The 20,461-nt window shown below is 42.3% G+C and overlaps 1 protein-coding gene across 1 annotated transcript; it reads left to right on the top strand.

Annotated features, from left to right (window-relative positions):
- The first annotated feature begins 591 nt into the window (after positions 1-591).
- tmem81 (transmembrane protein 81) lies at positions 592-5,270 on the top strand. Its single transcript, XM_050064025.1, has 6 exons — positions 592-741; positions 2,765-3,006; positions 3,119-3,264; positions 3,409-3,524; positions 3,831-4,024; positions 4,220-5,270. The coding sequence occupies exons 2-6, from the start codon at positions 2,785-2,787 to the stop codon at positions 4,319-4,321; spliced, it is 780 nt and encodes a 259-aa protein (XP_049919982.1). The 5' UTR covers positions 592-741; positions 2,765-2,784; the 3' UTR covers positions 4,322-5,270.
- Positions 5,271-20,461: the final 15,191 nt, after the last annotated feature.

Raw genomic sequence — 20,461 nt, forward strand, 5'->3', positions numbered from 1 at the left:
CACGAAGCTTGGCAACAAAAATTGTGTCTTTTAATAAAAAGAACGACCTTCATCACTGGTACCAAAATGACCCAATACTCAAAATTTCTTATGTATTTTTATGGAACCAATCAATTTTAAGTTTTTAATGGCTTTTTTAGGATTTATTTAGTATTTTGGCTGTGACTGTACTAAAAGAAATTGCACTTGAAGACCTAAGAGAGATTCTTAATGCAATATTTCACAAATGCATGGGGTGTCCGAAAACTTTTTTCCACCACTGTATAATAGTAGCTTAGTTAAATTAATTATTTTTCCAGCAATAGGCCTATATAAATTGAGAGATTTCACAGCAACACACATGTAATCAATTCTAACCCATACAGTGGTGGCAAAGTTACTAAGTACATTAACACAAATCCTACTAATAAAACATGATGATAACTTCACCAGCTGTAGCATTAAAAGATTAACACAGTATATGTATCATACGGAAGACGAGAACAGCCATGTATTTTTGTGTGTGTGTGTGTGTGTGTGTGTGTGTGTGTGTGTGTGTGTGCACACTGTTATCTCATGATAACGACTTATTATTTCGTTATATGGTCGGGGCGATTATTTCCTCATTCATTGCCTCAAGGAGGGACAGCCCTGCCGGCTGAGGGACTGTTTGCGCTTTTACGCACGGGTCGGTGGTGAAGTGGTGCACATGACTCGTGCTACGGACGGACGGACGGACAGACAACCACGTATCTAAAACAGGTAATACATCTGGCTACATCTTTCCCACATCAAAGATCCGTGATCACCTACACTCGCGTGCGTAAAAGCGCACACAATTCCGTGTCCTCTCACCGCGGATGCTGTGATTTGATGGCCCGGTACTCATTGTAGCCCACTCTTATAAAACCCAATAATACTACTACTAATACTAATAATAATAATACTACTAGGCCTACTAATACTACTACTACTACTACTACTACTAATAATAATAATAATAAGCTACTGTGGACCTATATGCCATGCCTTTTAATTAAATTACCAGAGGAGTTCACTGAAAAGCAGGTAATGTCAGCCTGAATTACTCGCGTGCGTCACCGGTGAAACCGGTCTCCATCTAACCACAGCTCTTGGACGAGGCGATGGTATTCACCGTATTGATGCCTCCAACGGTTAGTGTCATGCACCCACATCCTCCTTGCTCTACATGTACGTCTGTCAGATTGAGCAGTGACAAGCATCTTCCGGTTGGTGCTCATCGTGAAAGAAATGTCAAACTATAGATAAAAAACAAAGAGGCGATGCTGCAAAACTGCGCGGCTACAGGAATTGTCAAGATATTGTTGTCATAGAAACGAAAACCCTCGTGAGCGTTTTTTTTTTGGGCGCACAGACGCTTCATCCCAGCGCTCCGCAGCGCCCTTCCAGCGCCTTTCTGCCAGAAAAGGCGCTATGTGGACACAGGGCCTAAAATAAGGCCTACAACTGTAGTAACCCAACTAATAAACATATTGGCCTACTCTGCACAATGCTACCTTTTTGGTTAAAACTTACTGCCACAAGTGGACAACATGTAATGAAATAAACATATAAATGTATAATTTGAATGTTTTCTTTATAGCAGTTTGGAAGAATACATATTCAAGGAGTAAACTAACCCAGAACCTCAAAATTGACCACTGCATGAAAAATCGATGTTTTTGCTTGCCATGTCTTGCCTTAAGGTTTGATATGAGTTACCTTTTCAACATCATATTTTGCACAGTGAAGTGAGTTTCCTGAGTTATGTTTCTTTATTTTAAATAGTGTGCTATTAAGTCCTGAATGACCACACTGTAGTCTTGATATAATAGTTTCCTCTCTGCAGGATCTCACCGTCCTCATCACACCTACTTTTCTTTGAATTCTGTAAAACCATCTGCCTGTTCTTTCTTCTTCACACTGCTTTTTCCATCTCTCTTTTAACTTTAGTTTAATACTGGTCTTCATTTCTGTTTTACTTAAAGGAACTGGTATGCCAATATGACTAAATCTTGTTGTCTCCTTTGAACATGTGTGAGCTATTTCATTTCCACTGATTCCTACATGAGCCAGTATCCATATAAATGTTATGCTTTGTCCCACCAACTGAATTCTGAATAGTGTTTGCTGTATTTCCAGTAAAATATCCCGTCTGCTGTCCGAATGACTGTATTTCATGCTGATCATTGATGAACTGGAGTCAGAGCATATTTTTATTTTCAAAGGTCTCACCTCTTCAACCCACTGTACTGCTGATAATATAGCCATCATCTCCTCTGTATACACGGACAACTCGTCACTGATTCTCCTGCAAACTTTAATGTTGAATTATGGAATTATAAATGAAATACCTCTTCTGTTATTTGAACGTAAACATAATAGGAGGAGATTAAAATCCAGATCGCTCTTAATCTCCTCCTTTTTACTCTTAGATTGTAAAAATAATGCACGTAGCTATGCTGACGTCACCCCTTGTTTTGTGGACTCCCCTTCTGAAACCTTGAGTTCGGCACTTCGGCTGCCACCATCTAGTTTTTTTGGACCCAGAAGTGACCATATCTGGACAAGAGGGTGGAGCTGCTCACAGACACAGACACACACACATTTTGTTTTTTAAAGAAACTCTTTAATTTAATTTTGACCATTGCATGTCTCTAACAATATTTGTTATTTCAAACAACATTATAATAAAATGATATTGTCTCAGCAGCGTTAACTTTGTGCAGTGAGTGGACAACTAAAACTTTTTTATTTCCTACAGGTTCATCATCAAATATCAAAATGCAACATGTGACCGTCAGACTTCTCCTCGTCCTCCTCGTCCTCCATCCTCTGACCTCAGCTGACCTGGAGGAGGTGGATAATGTGCCAGTGGAGGTCATCGTCGACAGCTCCCCCTGCAGCGCCACCTGTGGGCTGGGGGTTAAAACTCAGACCCTGTGTTTGCTGAAAGATGGCGAGACAGCGATGGAAGAAGCTGTGAAAAATCAAGATGGAACAGAGGTACCAAAGACACGTCTTAAACATCTAAAACTAAATGATGACGGAATGTAAAAAAGGAAAATAGCTTTAATAACAACAATCACCGTCATCTGCATGACTGACTTGGTGGTAGGTGTCAGAGGAGTGTCGGGTCCGTAAGGTGAAGTGTCTGGAGTCGTGGCAGTGTGGACTCAGGACCATGACGGTGACTTCAGGACAGAAAGTAGAGATCGACTGTCTCGGAGAAGTCATGGAGGCGATGGGGAGGTTCACCTGGAGGTAAGAATGGAAGATTCAGAAGTGATTTGTGTCCTTTTGTCCTTTTGGACAATTTGGCTCCTGGTACAAAACCTTCTGAACATCTGGATCTTCAGAAACTGTTCACACTGTTCTCAGTGTGATGACTTCTTTTTTATGGCACAGGGTGTCATGGCGTTACGCCCGAGGAATAATCAGCTCTGACGAATCTCTGTTTGCCCGCTTTGGTGCTCCCCTGCTGGACCGAGTGATTCTGGACCCCATCAGGGAGGAGGACGCAGGTAAACACATCTATGCGTGTGCTCACAAAGAATCTGATTCATGGTCAAAGCTCAAAGCTCCACTGACCTTGTCAGCAGGATTAGACCAGTGGGTATCAACTTTAAGTTGAATTTAAGAAAAGGTTGGAGGTACTGATATGTACGTCAGAACAGTCTGACTCTACAGTTCCTGATTCTCAACTAAGCAACACATGTAAAAAAGGTTAGATTGAGATTTTTTTTAATTCTCAAAATCAAAGCGGACCATAAAAAGATCATATCATATTACAAAAAAAAAAGTTAATGAACTCATCATGTCATTTTCAGGTACTTATTGCTGTGTCGTGCAGGATGCTAACTTCCGCAGGGTGAAAAAGGTTTACTGGGGGATCCGGGTTTTGCCCATCGGGGTTCTAAATCTGGACTATGAAAGCTCCCTGGCCCAGTGGGACTCCACTGGAAACCAGCAGAACCAGACTGTGTCGGACGAGCTTGACCACATGGTGGCTCTTCTTGACATGGTATGGTTTGGTTTAGGAAGTGATGAGTTTGGGGACGTGATGATGCACTGATGATTATTTTCGCAATTAACGTTTTTTTTTTTCAAATTATTTGCTCAATATTTTAGTCAATAAAATGTAAATCGTGATATATTGTTGTGTAAATGGCCAAAAAAACCAAACAAACAAACAAACAATTTCTGTCTGAACACACAGCTGCTGTACTATTCCAGCCTGGCAGGCGTCGGAGCTGGAGTGATACTGCTGATCATCTACTGTGCAGCCAAGAGGAGAGAGTTCAGGCAGTTGACCAGATAAGGCTGTTCTTCTGTCGCTCACTGCACAAACACTGCACCTTTTCAGAGATGAAAGGAAGACCGTACCATCAACCAACATGTTTGTTGTTCTCGATATTCAACTGAAAAGAAATAAAAACTTATAACTGATATTTTTATTACAACAGTGATTCACAGTACACTTCCTGCACAGCAGCAAATGGCAGACAGACTCAGGTGGTGAACACAGTGGAGCGTTTAGCAGCTAAAGAGACAGATATTTCCTAAAAGAGAGAGAATATTGGACTGACATTCATCAGGTGGGCACAAACACAAAGACTCTAATGAATGATCATGTTGCTGCTGGCAGTCTAAACAAACTCTTGCTTAATTAAAGGGTTAGTCATATAAACTTAAATGGACTCCAGTTGGAACTGGACACAGCGTTGGAAGTGGGTACCCGTTCATTCCTGTGAAAGTTGCTAAGTGGTGCGTGAAGCTAAAGAAGCTCTTTTTCTACATTATTAAACTGCCTGCACCTTCTGCATTGTGGACCAAACAGATCAAGTCTTGATAGTAAAACAAATCATTCTGCCAGGGTTGCAATGCTCAAAAAAAAGTATCCACTTATTTACATACATCTCTGTCCCAATGTAAGTTCATGGGGAAAAGTCTTTTTGGGATTCATGACATCACCTGACGGATGCGGTTGTTGTAATTCCACTTTTGTCCACTGTATAAAATTAGTTTTACAGCCCAGCGCTGTTCGTAAGGTCTTGGTTTAGAAGCCTTGAGTTTGACATTTTGGATTTTCGGAGCCAGAAGTGACCATATTTGGACAAGAGGGTGGAGCTAACCCTACTGCTAGCTACAAGCTTGGTTAGCATGGTGCATTTACAGCTATGGTGGCAGCTATGTGATGATGCTAATGCTAATTTTTGCAAGTGAAAAACAGGCTTAAACCAATAAAACAGAACTTACTTACTGATAAACTGAACGTCTGACTTCTTAAGGGCCATACACATGGAAAAGGAAAAGGATGTTGGGCGCTGAGTGCTACTCTTCTCTCTCTCTCTCTCTCTCTCTCTCTCTCTCTCTNACAGAGGGATGTTGTATGCTGTAAAGCCCTGTGAGGCAAATTGTGATTTGTGATATTGGGCTTTATAAATAAAATTGATTGATTGATTGATTGACTCTTTGCCAACTTTCAGGGGCATGGTGGCAGGTTGCGTCTGAGGTTGCTAAGTGACCATAACCAGCACCGTATCATAGCCTGCGTATCAGACAGAATGAGTGCAGAGCTGATCTTCTTCCAGGCACTGTTTGTGTGCAGGCCTGTTGTCCGTGGGACAGACGTAAAGCTAAAATGCTGAACTGCTCCATATTTATTATCACAGACTGATATTTATGGAAAAAGAAACAGATGTCTGTCAGCTGTGATTGGTTGGTCCTTGTCACATGAAATGCCGTGTGCACTGCTGCGTTCCAAAAGTTGAACTCTGTTTATCTCAGGGTGTAGCTGTTGGGCCCTGAAAAACAGGCACTCGGGAGAGCATGTGCTCTGTGATTACATCACACATCACTCCACTGTTTGAGTGCGCCTGCTGCACATTGACATTGAAAACAAAGAATTTGAGGGCGCAAAAAATGCAGCAAATGTGGAGGGTCTTTTTGTACAATCAAAAGCTGAACAAAAATTGTTATAATGTTACGATTAACTTTCATGGACTGAAAATACAATATAAAAACTACGCTATGCCTATGCTCTGTGAACCTGGGGTTACGCCATAGTTACGTTACCTCAATAACGTTGGTAAATGCTAAATGGACTACACTTGTATAGCGCTTTTCTAATCTTCTGACCACTCAAAGTGCTTTTACACTACATGTCACATTCACACACTGATGGCTACCATACAAGGTGCCACCTGCTACTCAGTAACAATTCACACACACTCACACACCGATGGAACAGACATCGGGAGTGATTTGTGGTTCAGTATCTTACCCAAGGATGCTTCGACATGTAGACTGGAGGAGCCAATTAGTGGGCAACCCATACTACCCTCTGAGCCACAGCCATTGCAGTGTTAGCAACACTGGTAGTGACTTCTCAACAGACGGCAACCTGTCACTCAAAGCAGCAACAGCCTTAATTGTGCACAACTTAAAGCCTTAATAAACTGCAAACAAGTGAATTTTGTAGAAAGTCACCCTCTGCACAGTTGTCATGAATGGAAATATTAGCCACAGAGAACAAAACAGTTTTTTGTACCAGGCTGTAAACATGTTTATTTCTGCTGTAAAGTTGGGCATTTTAACATGGGGCTATGGAGCCTCAAGTGGCCATTAGAGGAACTGCAGGTTTTGGCTCTTCCTTGTTGGCTTTATTTTTCAGGCCTGGAGGTTGCAGCTTGGTTCAAAACTTGTTTCCCTATGGCCACAATGCCAAAAAAAAATCCATCATTGCAGGTTTACCGGTGAGAATTGTTGGGGAATTAATGCCTTAATGTCGAGGTTGCAGAATTATTCCTTTATTCAAAAGCCCAGTCGAGAGATAACAGAAAATAAAGGAGAGCGACATGCAACAGCTGCTCTGTGAAGGCTGGTAGAGTGGAACATTCTGAACAAACCTGGTGGGTCACTGAGCTGAGACACAGGAGGACAGGATGGGCCTATTTTTCACAGAAGACATTTCGACATGTCGCAGTATAAAGAAAAGGTGTGAATAATAAAATGAATGATGGCTGAATCCAGTGTTTGCTGCTTCAGCTTCAGGGTCCTGTATTTGGCTCAGCGTCACACTATCACGGCTCACTGGGACACCTGAACATGACAGAGCCTTCGTTAATGTAATCAGTAACACATGAGATGCTCCTACTGTGACAAGTCAACATGTCTGCTGTGAAAAAGGCAGATGAAAACAAATGAGGGAGAGGATTATCTGACAGACATGCGCTGTGAAGCTGCCCCCTGTAATTTCTCGACATGAAAGAAAAAAGTAAATCCACCGCCATGCTGCCCACGGGTTGGAATGTAATTACACTGTGGGAACAAAGTAAATCATATTTCAGATGTCTCTGAGAGACATTTCCCCTCAAAACTTCTGGTCTCACTTTAATGACTGTTTGAGGCCTAAAGAGGCAAAATAATCATATTTTACACAAAGTTTAGAAAAAAGTAAAAAATTGATATAGACTGGTGCGGCAGAACTTAATTTGTTTTTCTGTCCAGTCCCATTAACCATCTCATGACTCCGAATTATCTTTGAACCCTTTGGAGGGCGCCTGCAGGAACAACCGGTGTAAACAACAATTTAAAGTAGTTAAAACTGGCTTCACCTTCAAATCCTGCTTATATATTGATGCATTAATCTAGTGTCACAAGCATAATTTGTCTGTCAAAGGGGTCATTTTACTGCAGAGGGTGTATTTTTACTTTGATGCCTTTAGTACATATTGTGGCAATACATCTGTGTATGAATGAATGCAGGAATTTTACTTGCAGCAAAGTATTTTTTACACTGTGTCCTGACTGGATGCGAGTGTCAGACTATTCCTCCAACCTCATCACATATTGACGTCTGGTCATGGACTGTCCACATTGACATACGATGTGCAAGGTACCCTGGGTGCATTGGTTGCTGTTCTGGGACAGCGTCTCTTTCCCCCCTCAACAACAAACACACATGGTTGGGTTTAGGAAAAAAAAACAGGGTTTGGTTTTAGAATCTTGCAGGACGCGAACACTGCTCTCTCTCCACACTGGGTCCATTAAATATTGGACTCAATCACATGATGTAAGCAGACCACTTACCCTGCAGCTGTTTGCTCAGAGTAAACACTGAAAAGATGGGTGAGTACGTACTTCTTATTATTCATATTCACAGCAGTTGTATTGTGCGTAACTCATAGATATCATTGTTGTAGCTCCCACTATATCATACCACCATCTCAACAAAGAACAAACTAGCTTGCAAGCATCCCACACAGCTCTTACCAGAAACACTCATCTTCCTGGCAATCTCCCTCCAGCCAGATTCCAGCTTATTTAGGTTTTGTAGTTAAATAAGTTGACATCTGGCAGGAAACACCTCATTTAAATCTCGTGAATCAGCTGTTCCTCATCTACTGCTGCGCCTCCAACGCGAGTGACACAATAAAAATAGAAATGAGGCATCCGGCAAAGGTTCAGCTCAAAGTGGCACGCTACGTTGCTGGCAGGCAGTTAGGACAGTCCAGTAGAAAACAAATCAAACTAAAACTAAAACAAAATCAAACTGATTTAGTCACTGATACTCACTTGCATCATATCCAGTTAGGACAGTGTTACCGTAATATATTGGCACTTGTACTTATGTACAGGCTCTGAGTACTTCTTCCACTGCTGGTCTGGTTTTGTTTGTTCAGAGGACACACTGTTATTCAGCTAAGGTGCATCGCAGCTGTCAGAAGAAAAATGTTGGCATTGTATGTTTCTGCAAACCATGAATATGTTACATTTGTACGTTTCATATGAATCATATCAATGTTTCTACAGTGACGTAGTATATGAGCTGACTATTGGGAGGTGGAGAAGATGGTGGATGGCATGACATTGAGGCAAGACTCCTGCCAATTTGCAGACCACTGTTTGAGACCAATTAACGACAAAACTGGGTATTTTTTGATCACTGCTGCATCTCCTGCTGGGAGAGTGCCACGAAAAGCAGTTGTTTTTTTAACCGAGACATTGTGCCTTTCCAGGCCGGACTGTGCAAACAAAAGCTGGTATTTTAAGCCAAAGCGTGATCTTTTTCTAATCATAACCAAGAGGTTTTTGGGCCAAAACCTAGCCTAGCCTAACCTAACCTAGCCTAGCCTAGCCTAGCCTAGCCTAACCTAACCTAACCTAACCTAGCCTAGCCTAGCCTAGCCTAGCCTAACCCTAACCTAGCCTAACCTAACCTAACCTAACCTAACCTAGCCTAGCCTAGCCTAGCCTAACCTCACCCTAACCTAGCCTAACCTAACCTAACCTAACCTAACCTAACCTAACCTAACCTAACCTAATCCAAACTAACCTAACCTAACCTAATCCAAACTAACCTAGCCTAACCTAGCCTAACCTAACCCAAACCCCAATCCTAACCTAGCCTAACCTAATCTAACCTAACCTAACCTAATCTAACCTAACCTAGCCTAACCTAACCTAACCCAACCTAACCACACCTTAATCACAGTGTTGTTGAAACATGAAGTTTCAACATAAAGTTTTAACATATCGGCTATAATGACGTACAAATGTATCTGTGGTTTGCAGAAACGTATGATGCCAATTTTTTTTCTGGTGACTGGGTTTAACTTTTTGCAATGCAACCACAGTCTGAAGAGTCATATTGGAATTCATGCGACTTCACTCACAGATGTGTCACATGAATGGAGTGTCTTGCTGTGAGAGTCTTGTGGAGAAATTCCATGGATAAAAAGGATATAGTTAGAAGTTGGAATGAAGCTGACAGGAGACAGAAGGACCCACACAGAGAGGTCCAATCAAGATAAGAGAGAACACCTGTGGAGGTGGACCGTGGTGGTTTAAGGGTGTTAACCATAGAACAGTTTCAGGAGATATGGAGAAAAACACATGATAACTGAGGGCTGGACAGGAGTGTAGATGTGGGTTATGTGTCTCAGTGGCAGGAGGTGGCAGTGTTGGTTCATAAACAGGTTCTGAAGGAGAGAATGAGCTGTACAAACATATTTATCAATTTCCTCTCTGATGACCATGCTGCATGATGGGACTCAGCTGCCTCGATGGAACAAACCTGATTATGAGGGAAGAAGAGACAGGGACCCTCTCAAAACAAGATGATGCATCTCATTACACACCAGAGGACCAAACTGCTGGATGCATGAAACATGTGGAGGCAGCTTTGTTATTCTTAGATCCTCATCACTCATTTACTAATGCTCTATAGGGCCGTGTTCAAACATCCATAAGAGTGATTTTTAAGTTGTGGAGGAGTGAAAATGATCTTTACCCTTGAGATGGATTTGGGTTTTCACAATTTTAAGATGATCACTAACTCAAGGTCAAGAATTAAATGTTGTGTTCAGTGTGCACACTCATGTTTAATATCATCACTCAGTGTGTCTTGATTTTGACCAGAGACTGATTTTTCAGATGTAATAAGAAGTTGAAGTGCTGCTCCACCCAACCCTGCACCTGCATGTTTCCTTAAAGCTGGGGTAGACAGAAATCTGGAAAGGCAAAAAACCCCAAAAAGGCAGGATTTGAAAATACACTCCTCCTGCAGCGCTCACCTTTCTGTCCTTAGACCCTCCAACCTTACGACCACAGGTGTCTTATTTCATTGTAGAGTTATGCGCAGCACTCACTCAGCTCCTCCTTACCCTGCTCTCTCTCTCTGTTTATTGGACCACAGATGAGATATGAATTAGCTGGTAGCCACCCAACTGGTAGAAGTGTAGATGGATCTTCGGTTGGCAGCTGTAGCAGCTTGCATTCAGCCAGTGCAAACCCCTCAGCGCTGGTTGTCACAGAGCTGGTGGCCAGCGGCAGTGCCAGGTCTAACCTGTGTAACAGCAGCAACAGAAAGTTTGATGATCCAGCAGCGAGTTGGAGCTCTCCAATCACCCAGAGCTGGGGTTAATGCTGGATTCAGGTTGCTGTGGCCACTGACTGGAAGTCTGTCTCCAGAACTGCTGCCCGCTCTCCTCCTAGAGAGGTGGTCTGTAGTGTCGGATAGTAGACTGTGATTTCGAGGCTCTAGCTTATTTTAACGACATAAATCAGCTCTGGTTAGCAGAAGGCTAAACTACTTGCAGCATTTTCAATCCATCCATCCATCCATCCATCCATCCATCCATCCATCCATCCATCCATCCATCCATTTTCATCCGCTTATCCGGGGCCAGGTCGCAGGGGCAGCAGGCCAAGCAAAGCACCCCAGACATCCCTCTCCCCGGCAACACTTTCCAGCTCCTCCTGGGGGACCCCAAGGCGTTCCCAGGCCAGACGAGATATGTAATCCCTCCAGCATGGTCTGGGTCTGCCCTGGGGCCTCCTACCAGTGGGACGTGCTCGGAACACCTCCATTGAGAGGCGCCCAGGAGGATCCTGATCAGATGCCCGAGCCACCTCAACTGACCCCTTTTGACGCGAAAGCAGCGGCTCTACTCCGAGCTCCCTCCGGATGTCCGAGCTCCTCACCCTATCTCCAAGGCTGAGCCCAGCCACCCCACGGAGGAAACTCATTTCAGCTCCCTCTTCACTGCGACAGACCGGCACAGCGCCCGCATCACTGCAGAAGCTGCACCGACCCCAAGTATCTTGGGGTCTTGTTGAATCCATCTCTGAAAAACAGCACCAATACTGATAAATNAGGAAACTCATTTCCACCGCTTGTATCCGCGATCTCATTCTTTCGGTCACTACCTAGAGTTCATGACCATAGGTGAGGGTTGGGACGTAGATGGGCCAGTAAATTGAAAGCTTTGCTTTCTGGCTCAGCTCCCTCTTCACCAGTGCCCGCATCACTGCAGAAGCCTTGGGGTCTTGTGGAATCCATCTCTGAAAAACAGCACCAATACTGATAAATGTTTTATTTCGTTTATTGTCAGACTTTCTTCAGACTCTCAGTGGAGGCAGTTGTTGCCAGTGCTGGAATAACACCTTCCTCTGCAGGATTCTCTGCTGTTGCATCAGGCTTTTACCGACAGGGACGTGCAGTTGAGCAGCAGTCAACAGGAACTCCCTCTCTTTGAAATGAGCTGTGATTGGCCAAAGTCTCCTGTCACAGACTAGATGCCTTCAGTATTTTGGGAGACTTTCCATACTGTGTAGGTAAAATTACAACTGTTAACAGTTAGGGACCTTCAGTATTTCTAAAATCTGCTACTGCTGTATTTATGATGAACTTGCAAAACTTCCCAACAGAGAATAAAATAGTTCAAATGAATGTCATCTCATGCATCAGTAATTCTACTGCATATTAATACCTTATAGCCCTCTCCTGCAGAATAAGAAGCTATTTCGCTGATACATCTCTACATTTTGATGATAGTGCACCTGTGTGTGTGTTTGAATCTAATTTGGAGCACAGGACCTTTATATCTAACAGAGTATTTTCACACAGTAGCATTGCTGTTTTTCAAAGAACCTGAATAGGAGGCCAATTTTAGGACACGTCACAGTAATAGCAGATGTTGAAGTCATCAGATTGGTCACAAACTGAGACATAAAAGTGATGAGGACAGAGTGAGACGTCCTTGTGTGTGATGAGTGTTTTTATTTATGTTATTCTGGGAGGAGCAGAGGCAAATGAGGGACTCCAGGGAAATAACACAAATGCAATAATGACAATGTGTTTACCGTAATTCATTCATTTCCTTGTGGAACTTTCCCCTGCTAAACCCTGAAGAACGTCATTTCCCTCCATGTGGTTATTTACAACGTCAGTCTGACAGATGTAACTGTTTTCCCAGCGCTCACTGCACAAACAATTTAATTATTGCTCCACTGAAGCATCATAGAACTCATTATCCTCGACACGGTAATGTTGTCATTGAATCAATATATGGACGATATCTCCAGAACAAACGCCTCCAAAAAAAGATTCTGAATAACAATGAGAGCAAAGAGCTCAGATGTTAGATTAAGATCATTTTGAGCCCCGGAGAGACGAGATCAACAAACAATTTTCAATTTTCTGAACTGAAAATGAAAAGTAAACCAAATGTCAGACAGAGTTACGTCTGACCTCAAGACTGATCTCTTTTCAAAAGCACTGAATCATTTTTATTTGAAAAGGTAGTTTTTTGAAATCTATTTGCTGCTTCTGCCTCAAGATCAGCAGCCATCAATCCAACAAACGGTGGCATGAAGTAATATTTGTTTTAAGCTACTGGTACTTTACTTCCATTTTGTGCTACTACACTGAACAAAAATATAAACGCAACACTTTTGTTTTTGCGCCCATTTTTCATGGGCTGAACTCAAAGATCTAAAACTTTTTCTACATACACAAAAGACCATTTCCCCTCAAATACTGTTCACAAATCTATCTAAATCTGTGTTAGTGAGCACTTCTCCTTTGCCGAGATAATCCATCCCACCTCACAGGTGTGCCATATCAAGATGCTGATTAGACAGCATGATTATTGCACAGGTGTGCCTTAGGCTGGCCACAATAAAAGGCCACTCTAAAATGTTCAGTTTTATCACACAGCACAATGCCACAGATGTCGCAAGTTTTGGGGGAGCGTGCAATTGGCATGCCGACTGCAGCAATGTCCACCAGAGCTGTTGCCTGTGAATTGAATGTTCATTTCTCTACCATGAGCCGTCTACAAAGGCGTTTCAGACAATTTGGCAGTACATCCAACCGGCCTCACAACCGCAGACCACGTGTAACCACACCAGCCCAGGACCTCCACATCCAGCATGTTCACCTCCAAGATCGTCTGAGACCAGCCACCTGGACAGCTGCTGCAACAATCAGTTTGCATAACCAAAGAATTTCTGCACAAACTGTCAGAAACCGTCTCAGGGAAGCTCATCTGCATGCTCGTCGTCCTCATCGGGGTCTCGACCTGACTGCAGTTCGTCGTCGTAACCGACTTGAGTGGGCAAATGCTCACATTCGATGGCGTCTGGCACGTTGGAGAGGTGTTCTCTTCACGGATGAATCCCGGTTTTCACTGTTCAGGGCAGATGGCAGACAGCGTGTGTGGCGTCGTGTGGGTGAGCGGTTTGCTGATGTCAACGTTGTGGATCGAGTGGCCCATGGTGGCGGTGGGGTTATGGTATGGGCAGGCGTATGTTATGGACAACGAACACAGGTGCATTTTATTGATGGCATTTTGAATGCACAGAGATACCGTGACGAGATCCTGAGGCCCATTGTTGTGCCATTCATCCACGACCATCACCTCATGTTGCAGCATGATAATGCACGGCCCCATGTTGCAAGGATCTGTACACAATTCCTGGAAGCTGAAAACATCCCAGTTCTTGCATGGCCAGCATACTCACCGGACATGTCACCCATTGAGCATGTTTGGGATGCTCTGGATCGGCGTATACGACAGCGTGTTCCAGTTCCTGCCAATATCCAGCAACTTCGCACAGCCATTGAAGAGGAGTGGACCAACATTCCACAGGCCACAATCAACAACCTGATCAACTCTATGCGAAGGAGATGTGTTGCACTGCGTGAGGCAAATGGTGGTCACACCAGATACTGACTGGTTTTCTGACCCCCCCCAGACCCCCCCAATAAAGCAAAACTGCACATTTCAGAGTGGCCTTTTATTGTGGCCAGCCTAAGGCACACCTGTGCAATAATCATGCTGTCTAATCAGCATCTTGATATGGCACACCTGTGAGGTGGGATGGATTATCTCGGCAAAGGAGAAGTGCTCACTAACACAGATTTAGACAGATTTGTGAACAGTGTTTGAGGGGAAATGGTCTTTTGTTTATGTAGAAAAAGTTTTAGATCTTTGAGTTCAGCTCATGAAAAATGGGAGTAAAAACAAAAGTGTTGCGTTTATATTTTTGTTCAGTGTATATACTTTAACTTGGCTGTATTTCAGAGGTTAATATGATACTTTTTACTTCACTACATTTGTTTTGCAGCTGTTATTTGTCAGATTAAAGGTGCTCTGTGGAGTTTTCTTTTTTTACATTTATTGTTATTTGCCTTCATTTAGAAGCACTGAATATTATGGCTTTTGCACTTATTCTGAAAAAGACAACATTCCTACTAAGCTGTTTACCTGGCTGGTGAAAATGAATACATTTACCATTTACCTGCAGCAGTGCATACTCCCCTGGACCTACTCCCAACTCATCAAATACTAATGTTGTCAGACATTGACACATTGAGGCACCCTTTAGCAGCAGTATGAGACGCATCGGTCAGTGGAAAGTGCACATAGGGTGGATGGAGAGGTGGACTGATCAGGTAAGTTCTGGACTTGGGGGGAGTGGTTCGTGCTCCGTGTGAAACCAAAAGTCAGTGGAGTTGTTATAATAACAATGTAGTGTGCTAAGATGTGTGGTATACTGCATTAGTGATGTTAGTAACAACCCAACTTATTTTAAAGAAAACAATGATTTTTTTCCCCCCGAAACCTAATTATGTGTTGTTGTTGTTTTTTGGAGCAGATGATGCAGGATGCTCAAATTTAAATTAATTTGATTTATAAAATTAATTTGTGCCAATCTCAATCAAGATTTTAAATAAAGTCCCCTGATGCTTTAAGGGTTGTGTTTTGCTTTAATTATGGTGCTCGTTGTGTGCTGGTGTTATGTGCAATACTTCTACGTTTTTAGGCCCTGATTACACAGAACGCGTTTTGCAGGTTGCAGAACGCAAGGCACTGCCTTTTTAAAAACAACAACAAATGCCATTAGTAAAAAAAAAAAAAAAAAAAAGAAAAGCCTAATGTTCCTATATAATCAATGTACTGTTCATTTATTTTACTAATTTCACAGTAATCAGTGTGTAGTTGCTGACATGTTGAGGCAGAGGGTGCTGTCTGTAGCTCTGGTTGAGGGTGAGAGGCTGTCAGCAGATAAACAGAGATCTGTGTGGGTACATGAGACCCTAAAAAAGAGGCTGGATCATGGGGAGTACCACCAGTTGGTCCAGGAGCTTCTCCTCCATCATGGCCACTGCAGTTACTACACTTATATGCTTACAAGCTGGTTTTTATTGAGATGGTGCTAACTGCAGTTTGTAAAGTCGTATAGCTCTGGGTATCCAGCAACCGCTACCACCAGTTTCTCCTCCATTGTTTACCAACTGTAAACTTGTTGTCATGACCACCACAGAAGGCCCGCCTCTCAAATAATTTAATAGGATGATGGGAAATGGCAGAGATGATGTGAGGCGTTTTTCTGCTCTGAATTGAATTTTTTTCAACTCGTGGAATTCAGAGCAAAAATGCCAGTTGCCCAGAGCACAGAAATGCGAGGCGCATCACAACACTCCAGCTGCTTTATGTGTGGTCAGGGCCTTAAGGAGTATGCTTCATTTCTTTCAACTATTGATGTAAGGCAGCAATACTTTTGTAGGACGAATTTCCCCACGGAGAAAATAAAGTATATTGTATTGTAATGCTGACCCTGTGCGTACCTGTGAGGCTAAAGTTCAGAATACATGTAATATTTCAGTTTTTCTATTTTAATACATTTGCAAAAGTTTCTAATAACCTATTTTTGCTTTGTCATTACGGGACATTACGTGTAGACTGATGAGGGAAAAATGAATTTCAGTGATTTTACCAAAAAGGATATGTGAAAAAAGCAAAGGGCTTTGAATTCTCTCTGAATGCACTATTCTGGACAGATGGATGAATACATGCAGAAAATGATCAGACAGGGACTGAAATATGAGAACTGAAATTGTACCTGATTTGTACACATCTTCTTTCTTTTGAACACACACACACACACACACACACACGACATGATGGATGACCTTTTCTAAAAGACCTGTTCAGGTGCACCTGCTCAGTAATTGGCAACAGTCACGGGGGGGAGTGTGTAAGTCTGTGTGTGTGTGTGTACGTGTCTGTGTGTGTGTGTCCTGTGGTGAGGACAGAGCACTTTAAATTAATTTCACTTGAGGTCTGACATTTATATATAGGAGATACTGGTGAGAGCTGACCGCTTGAGTGTGTGTGTGTGTGTGTGTGTGTGTGTGTAGCATGAAGCCAGCAGGATGAGGATTTCAGCTTTCATCTTTGTGCAGCCAATTACCTAAATGGACGCAGGTTTCAGCAGCATCGTACCAAACATGGTCGCTGTTGTCATCTGCCGATTAAAGCAGGACTTTTTACCCAAACGTCTCAGCTAAGAATTGGACTGTAAAAATAAATCCGTAGCAGAAATCATTCTGTAATTTCATGTTTTCAGTTATTGTTTTATTGGCTTTGTGTCAGTAATAATAACGATAATGTGCTTCACAAGAGAAACACAACACAATAAAATCCTGGACAGATAAAGTAAAATTAAAAAAAGAGTTCCAGGAGGAGGTGGGTGGTGGATGGGTCCAACAAACACCGGACTTTCACTCAGGAGCCTGCTGTTTGCTTCTCATATACATTTTGAGCTAAACCATTATGTTTTTTTGTAAACCTAACCATGTGTTTTTGTTGCACAAGGAAATAAACGTAAATATACTTTTTTTTTTTTTTACTGATGTTCTAAGTTTATTTTGAAAGAGACCGTATGTATCTAACGAACAGAAACTGTACATGTCCTGTGAAAATGGAGGTGTATTTTAAAAAGGCACCATCCATATATCAGGTGTAAATTGACACGGTGTCAGAACGTCAGCAACAGCCACACCCAGGATACCTGTGCATGATATGTAGACGTGACAGTCCACTGACTGAGTGGTGACATTTGAAGAGTTGGGAGTGAGAACATGTTGGGTGATGTATGTTAACTGAACTCTGAGCTCAAATGCACTGACATATCCATGCGAGAACACTGACTGTGATGAAAACACTCTGTAGTTTAACTGTTAATTGATTTTTCTTCAAGAATAATCAGCACTTCATCCACATTTTCTGTCATCAGTAACATTCTCTGAGCTGTCTGTGTCATCAGACCTTGTTTACTGTAAACCAGGGTGACGTCTTGCAGCAGGAAAAACAGTGTGGACATAAGGAAAATGTGTTTAAGTGAAAATCTGTAAATGTTAAAGTAAAGAGCCGCACATACAGCGTGTGATACATCACCATTAGTTCAATGTTTGAAAGCTGAGTCTGGGGTAAAACACGTTAATGATAACATATGTTGTGTAATAGCTGCTCTAATGTATACACACTTAGCACACAATGACTTGTGCGATAACTGAGCATCAGCTGTGGGACTTTCCACTTTATTGCTCTTTTGTTCTCCTTCTCATTTAATTAATCCCCTTCCTGTTTTCCTGCTCCTTATCGTCCTTTGTCTTCCCTCTCTTGCAGCCTTTGTCTGCCGAAGGGTAATTAAGAAAGAGAGCTGTTCAGGGAATACGTCACGAGAATTGCGGTGTAATGACTTATTTGCATAATTTCTTTCAAAAGCGAGGCTTTTGTCTCGTCTCCTTAATCACAGAATCTTTTGATGTATTGTTCAAGAGTATCTGTCATAATATCCACTTAACCCTCTAAGACCCACCACAGACCCATTTGTTCTTTTTCTGGGGGGACAGGGCATCTTTGGGGGGAGACAGCAGGCCAGCAGCATATGCCACATAGAGGAGGTTTACATCATTTGAAAGCTGGGAACCTAAAGATTGCAGCCCTGTGTGTCAAGTTTTTGTAGTCATGAAGCTGTATAAATAATGTCTTTTGGTCAGACATGTATTCAAACTTTTAAAGGTTTAGAGTGTATAGGGGCTTAGAACATTATGATGGACATATAAAATTTCCATTACCATGCTCAATTGACCTATGGCTAAGCCACGCCCCCCTCCACTCACTTGGACAAACTATCAACATTCAGTGACCGGCGCTATGGCAGGTGTCACAGTACACGGCATTTCACAGGAGGCAACTGATGATTTTTGGAGACATAACGATCAGATGTCATTGAGAAGTAACCAAAAGGGCCTAAACTACGCATTGGAGGGATATATTCATCATTTTATTGTTGAGAAGGTCGATGAAAAGCTTAAATTACAAGCCAAAATTTACAGGTCACAGTGTACGCTTGTGAACCGCATCTGGTTGCCGTCACCATCAAAGACAACAAGTTAAAGTGCCACTGAAGTTAAGGTTTTTGGCTCAGAATATGAGAAAAGGATAACGGCCTTTTTACCATCTTTACCAAGAGTGTCTCTCCGTTAGTTTGGTGCTACAGTATTTACACTGAATCATTCAGCATAACGTTTGCCAACCTTTGTTATCTCTGCCATTACAGATAAGTTAATGAAGCTAAGCTCCAGAAGTTAACGTTAGCTTAACTAGAGCCCTTTGGACAACAGCTAACAATGATGTACGATCACCAAAGTACAAAACTAGAACAAAATAGGCTAATGAACTCCCAGCAAACAAGGTGACATGATGAACAACGCAGCTAGGAGCTAACGTTAGGCTAACTTTAGCTAACGTTAGCTAGAGATGTTAAAGATAACTTTATATTTCTTTCCAGCAAAGTGACAATATGTTGCCTCAAACACAATGTTGACTTACCTTAGAACAGATGTAGACATCATTGTTAATCTTATTCACGTTGAGTTGATGTTGTGGTCTAACGTTACCACACAACTTTATCCAAAGGAGACACTTTTCTCGGTTGAGATGTGGTTTAAAGTGTAAAAAATACACCTGGTCGCCCAGCCTCTCAGGATACCTTGTGTCAGAGTTGCATGTACCCCATGCACACCGTTTGACCATTTTTAAACTTCAAATCTCTGAAAAAGCTCATAAAACCGAACAAAAGTGACTTTCTGTAATGCATTTCAATGGACGTCCAAGCAGAGAATGTCCCAGTGTATGGGAATGGCTATACGCACTGTGATTGGCTCCTCGCGTTTGAGGGCGGGACTTAGCCATAGGTCAGTTATGTCTCATAAGCAATTTCTGGGCTGATATTATTTGTATCACAGGTTTTGTGCTAAATTTAAACGTTTTTGACCACTCGAGAATTGACATATGTGAGAGAAATTTTTAAAATACCTAACCCGTTCACATCTCATTAAGGCTTAAAGTTATGTATAATTAAGGGTGGTGGGATGTCTGCCGATAGTGTCCTCTGCTTCTCAGTTGGATCCACCCCTCACAGCCTCTCACCCAAATATGGTCACGTCTCATTCCAAAAATGATGAAGGCCAAAATGCCGAACTCAAGGCTTCAGAACGGGAGTCCACAAACCAATAGGTGACATCATGTTAGCTACGTCCAATTTTTTTTTGCAGTCTACGCTTTATACCCACAGTCCCCATCCTGTGAGCTAGACTAAGTTTCATCTCATACCACTACCTTTGCAGCTTAAAAAATAAGTGCACCATAGTCTCTTAAAGACAACAAAATTGACGGAAATTGCCGGGGTCTTTTGGGTCTCAAGGACTCCACACAGGCATATGTTGTTTGATTAAGGAAAATATTCGTAAAGTTGGTGTTTTTAATTAGCACATTATGATGCTTTTTGTATTGTTACGATCAGTCTTACTTAAGGT

The sequence above is a fragment of the Epinephelus moara genome, chromosome 16 (assembly GCF_006386435.1).
Source record: "Epinephelus moara isolate mb chromosome 16, YSFRI_EMoa_1.0, whole genome shotgun sequence".
Classification (NCBI taxonomy): domain Eukaryota; kingdom Metazoa; phylum Chordata; class Actinopteri; order Perciformes; family Serranidae; genus Epinephelus; species Epinephelus moara.

Bases quoted from the DNA above. Each gene is read 5' to 3' on its own strand.
- tmem81 (XM_050064025.1), top strand. From the start codon at position 2,785: ATGCAACATGTGACCGTCAGACTTCTCCTCGTCCTCCTCGTCCTCCAT. The intron at 3,265-3,408 runs GTAAGAATGGAA...TTTATGGCACAG, and splicing joins ATGGGGAGGTTCACCTGGAG to GGTGTCATGGCGTTACGCCC. The intron at 4,025-4,219 runs GTATGGTTTGGT...CTGAACACACAG, and splicing joins TGGTGGCTCTTCTTGACATG to CTGCTGTACTATTCCAGCCT.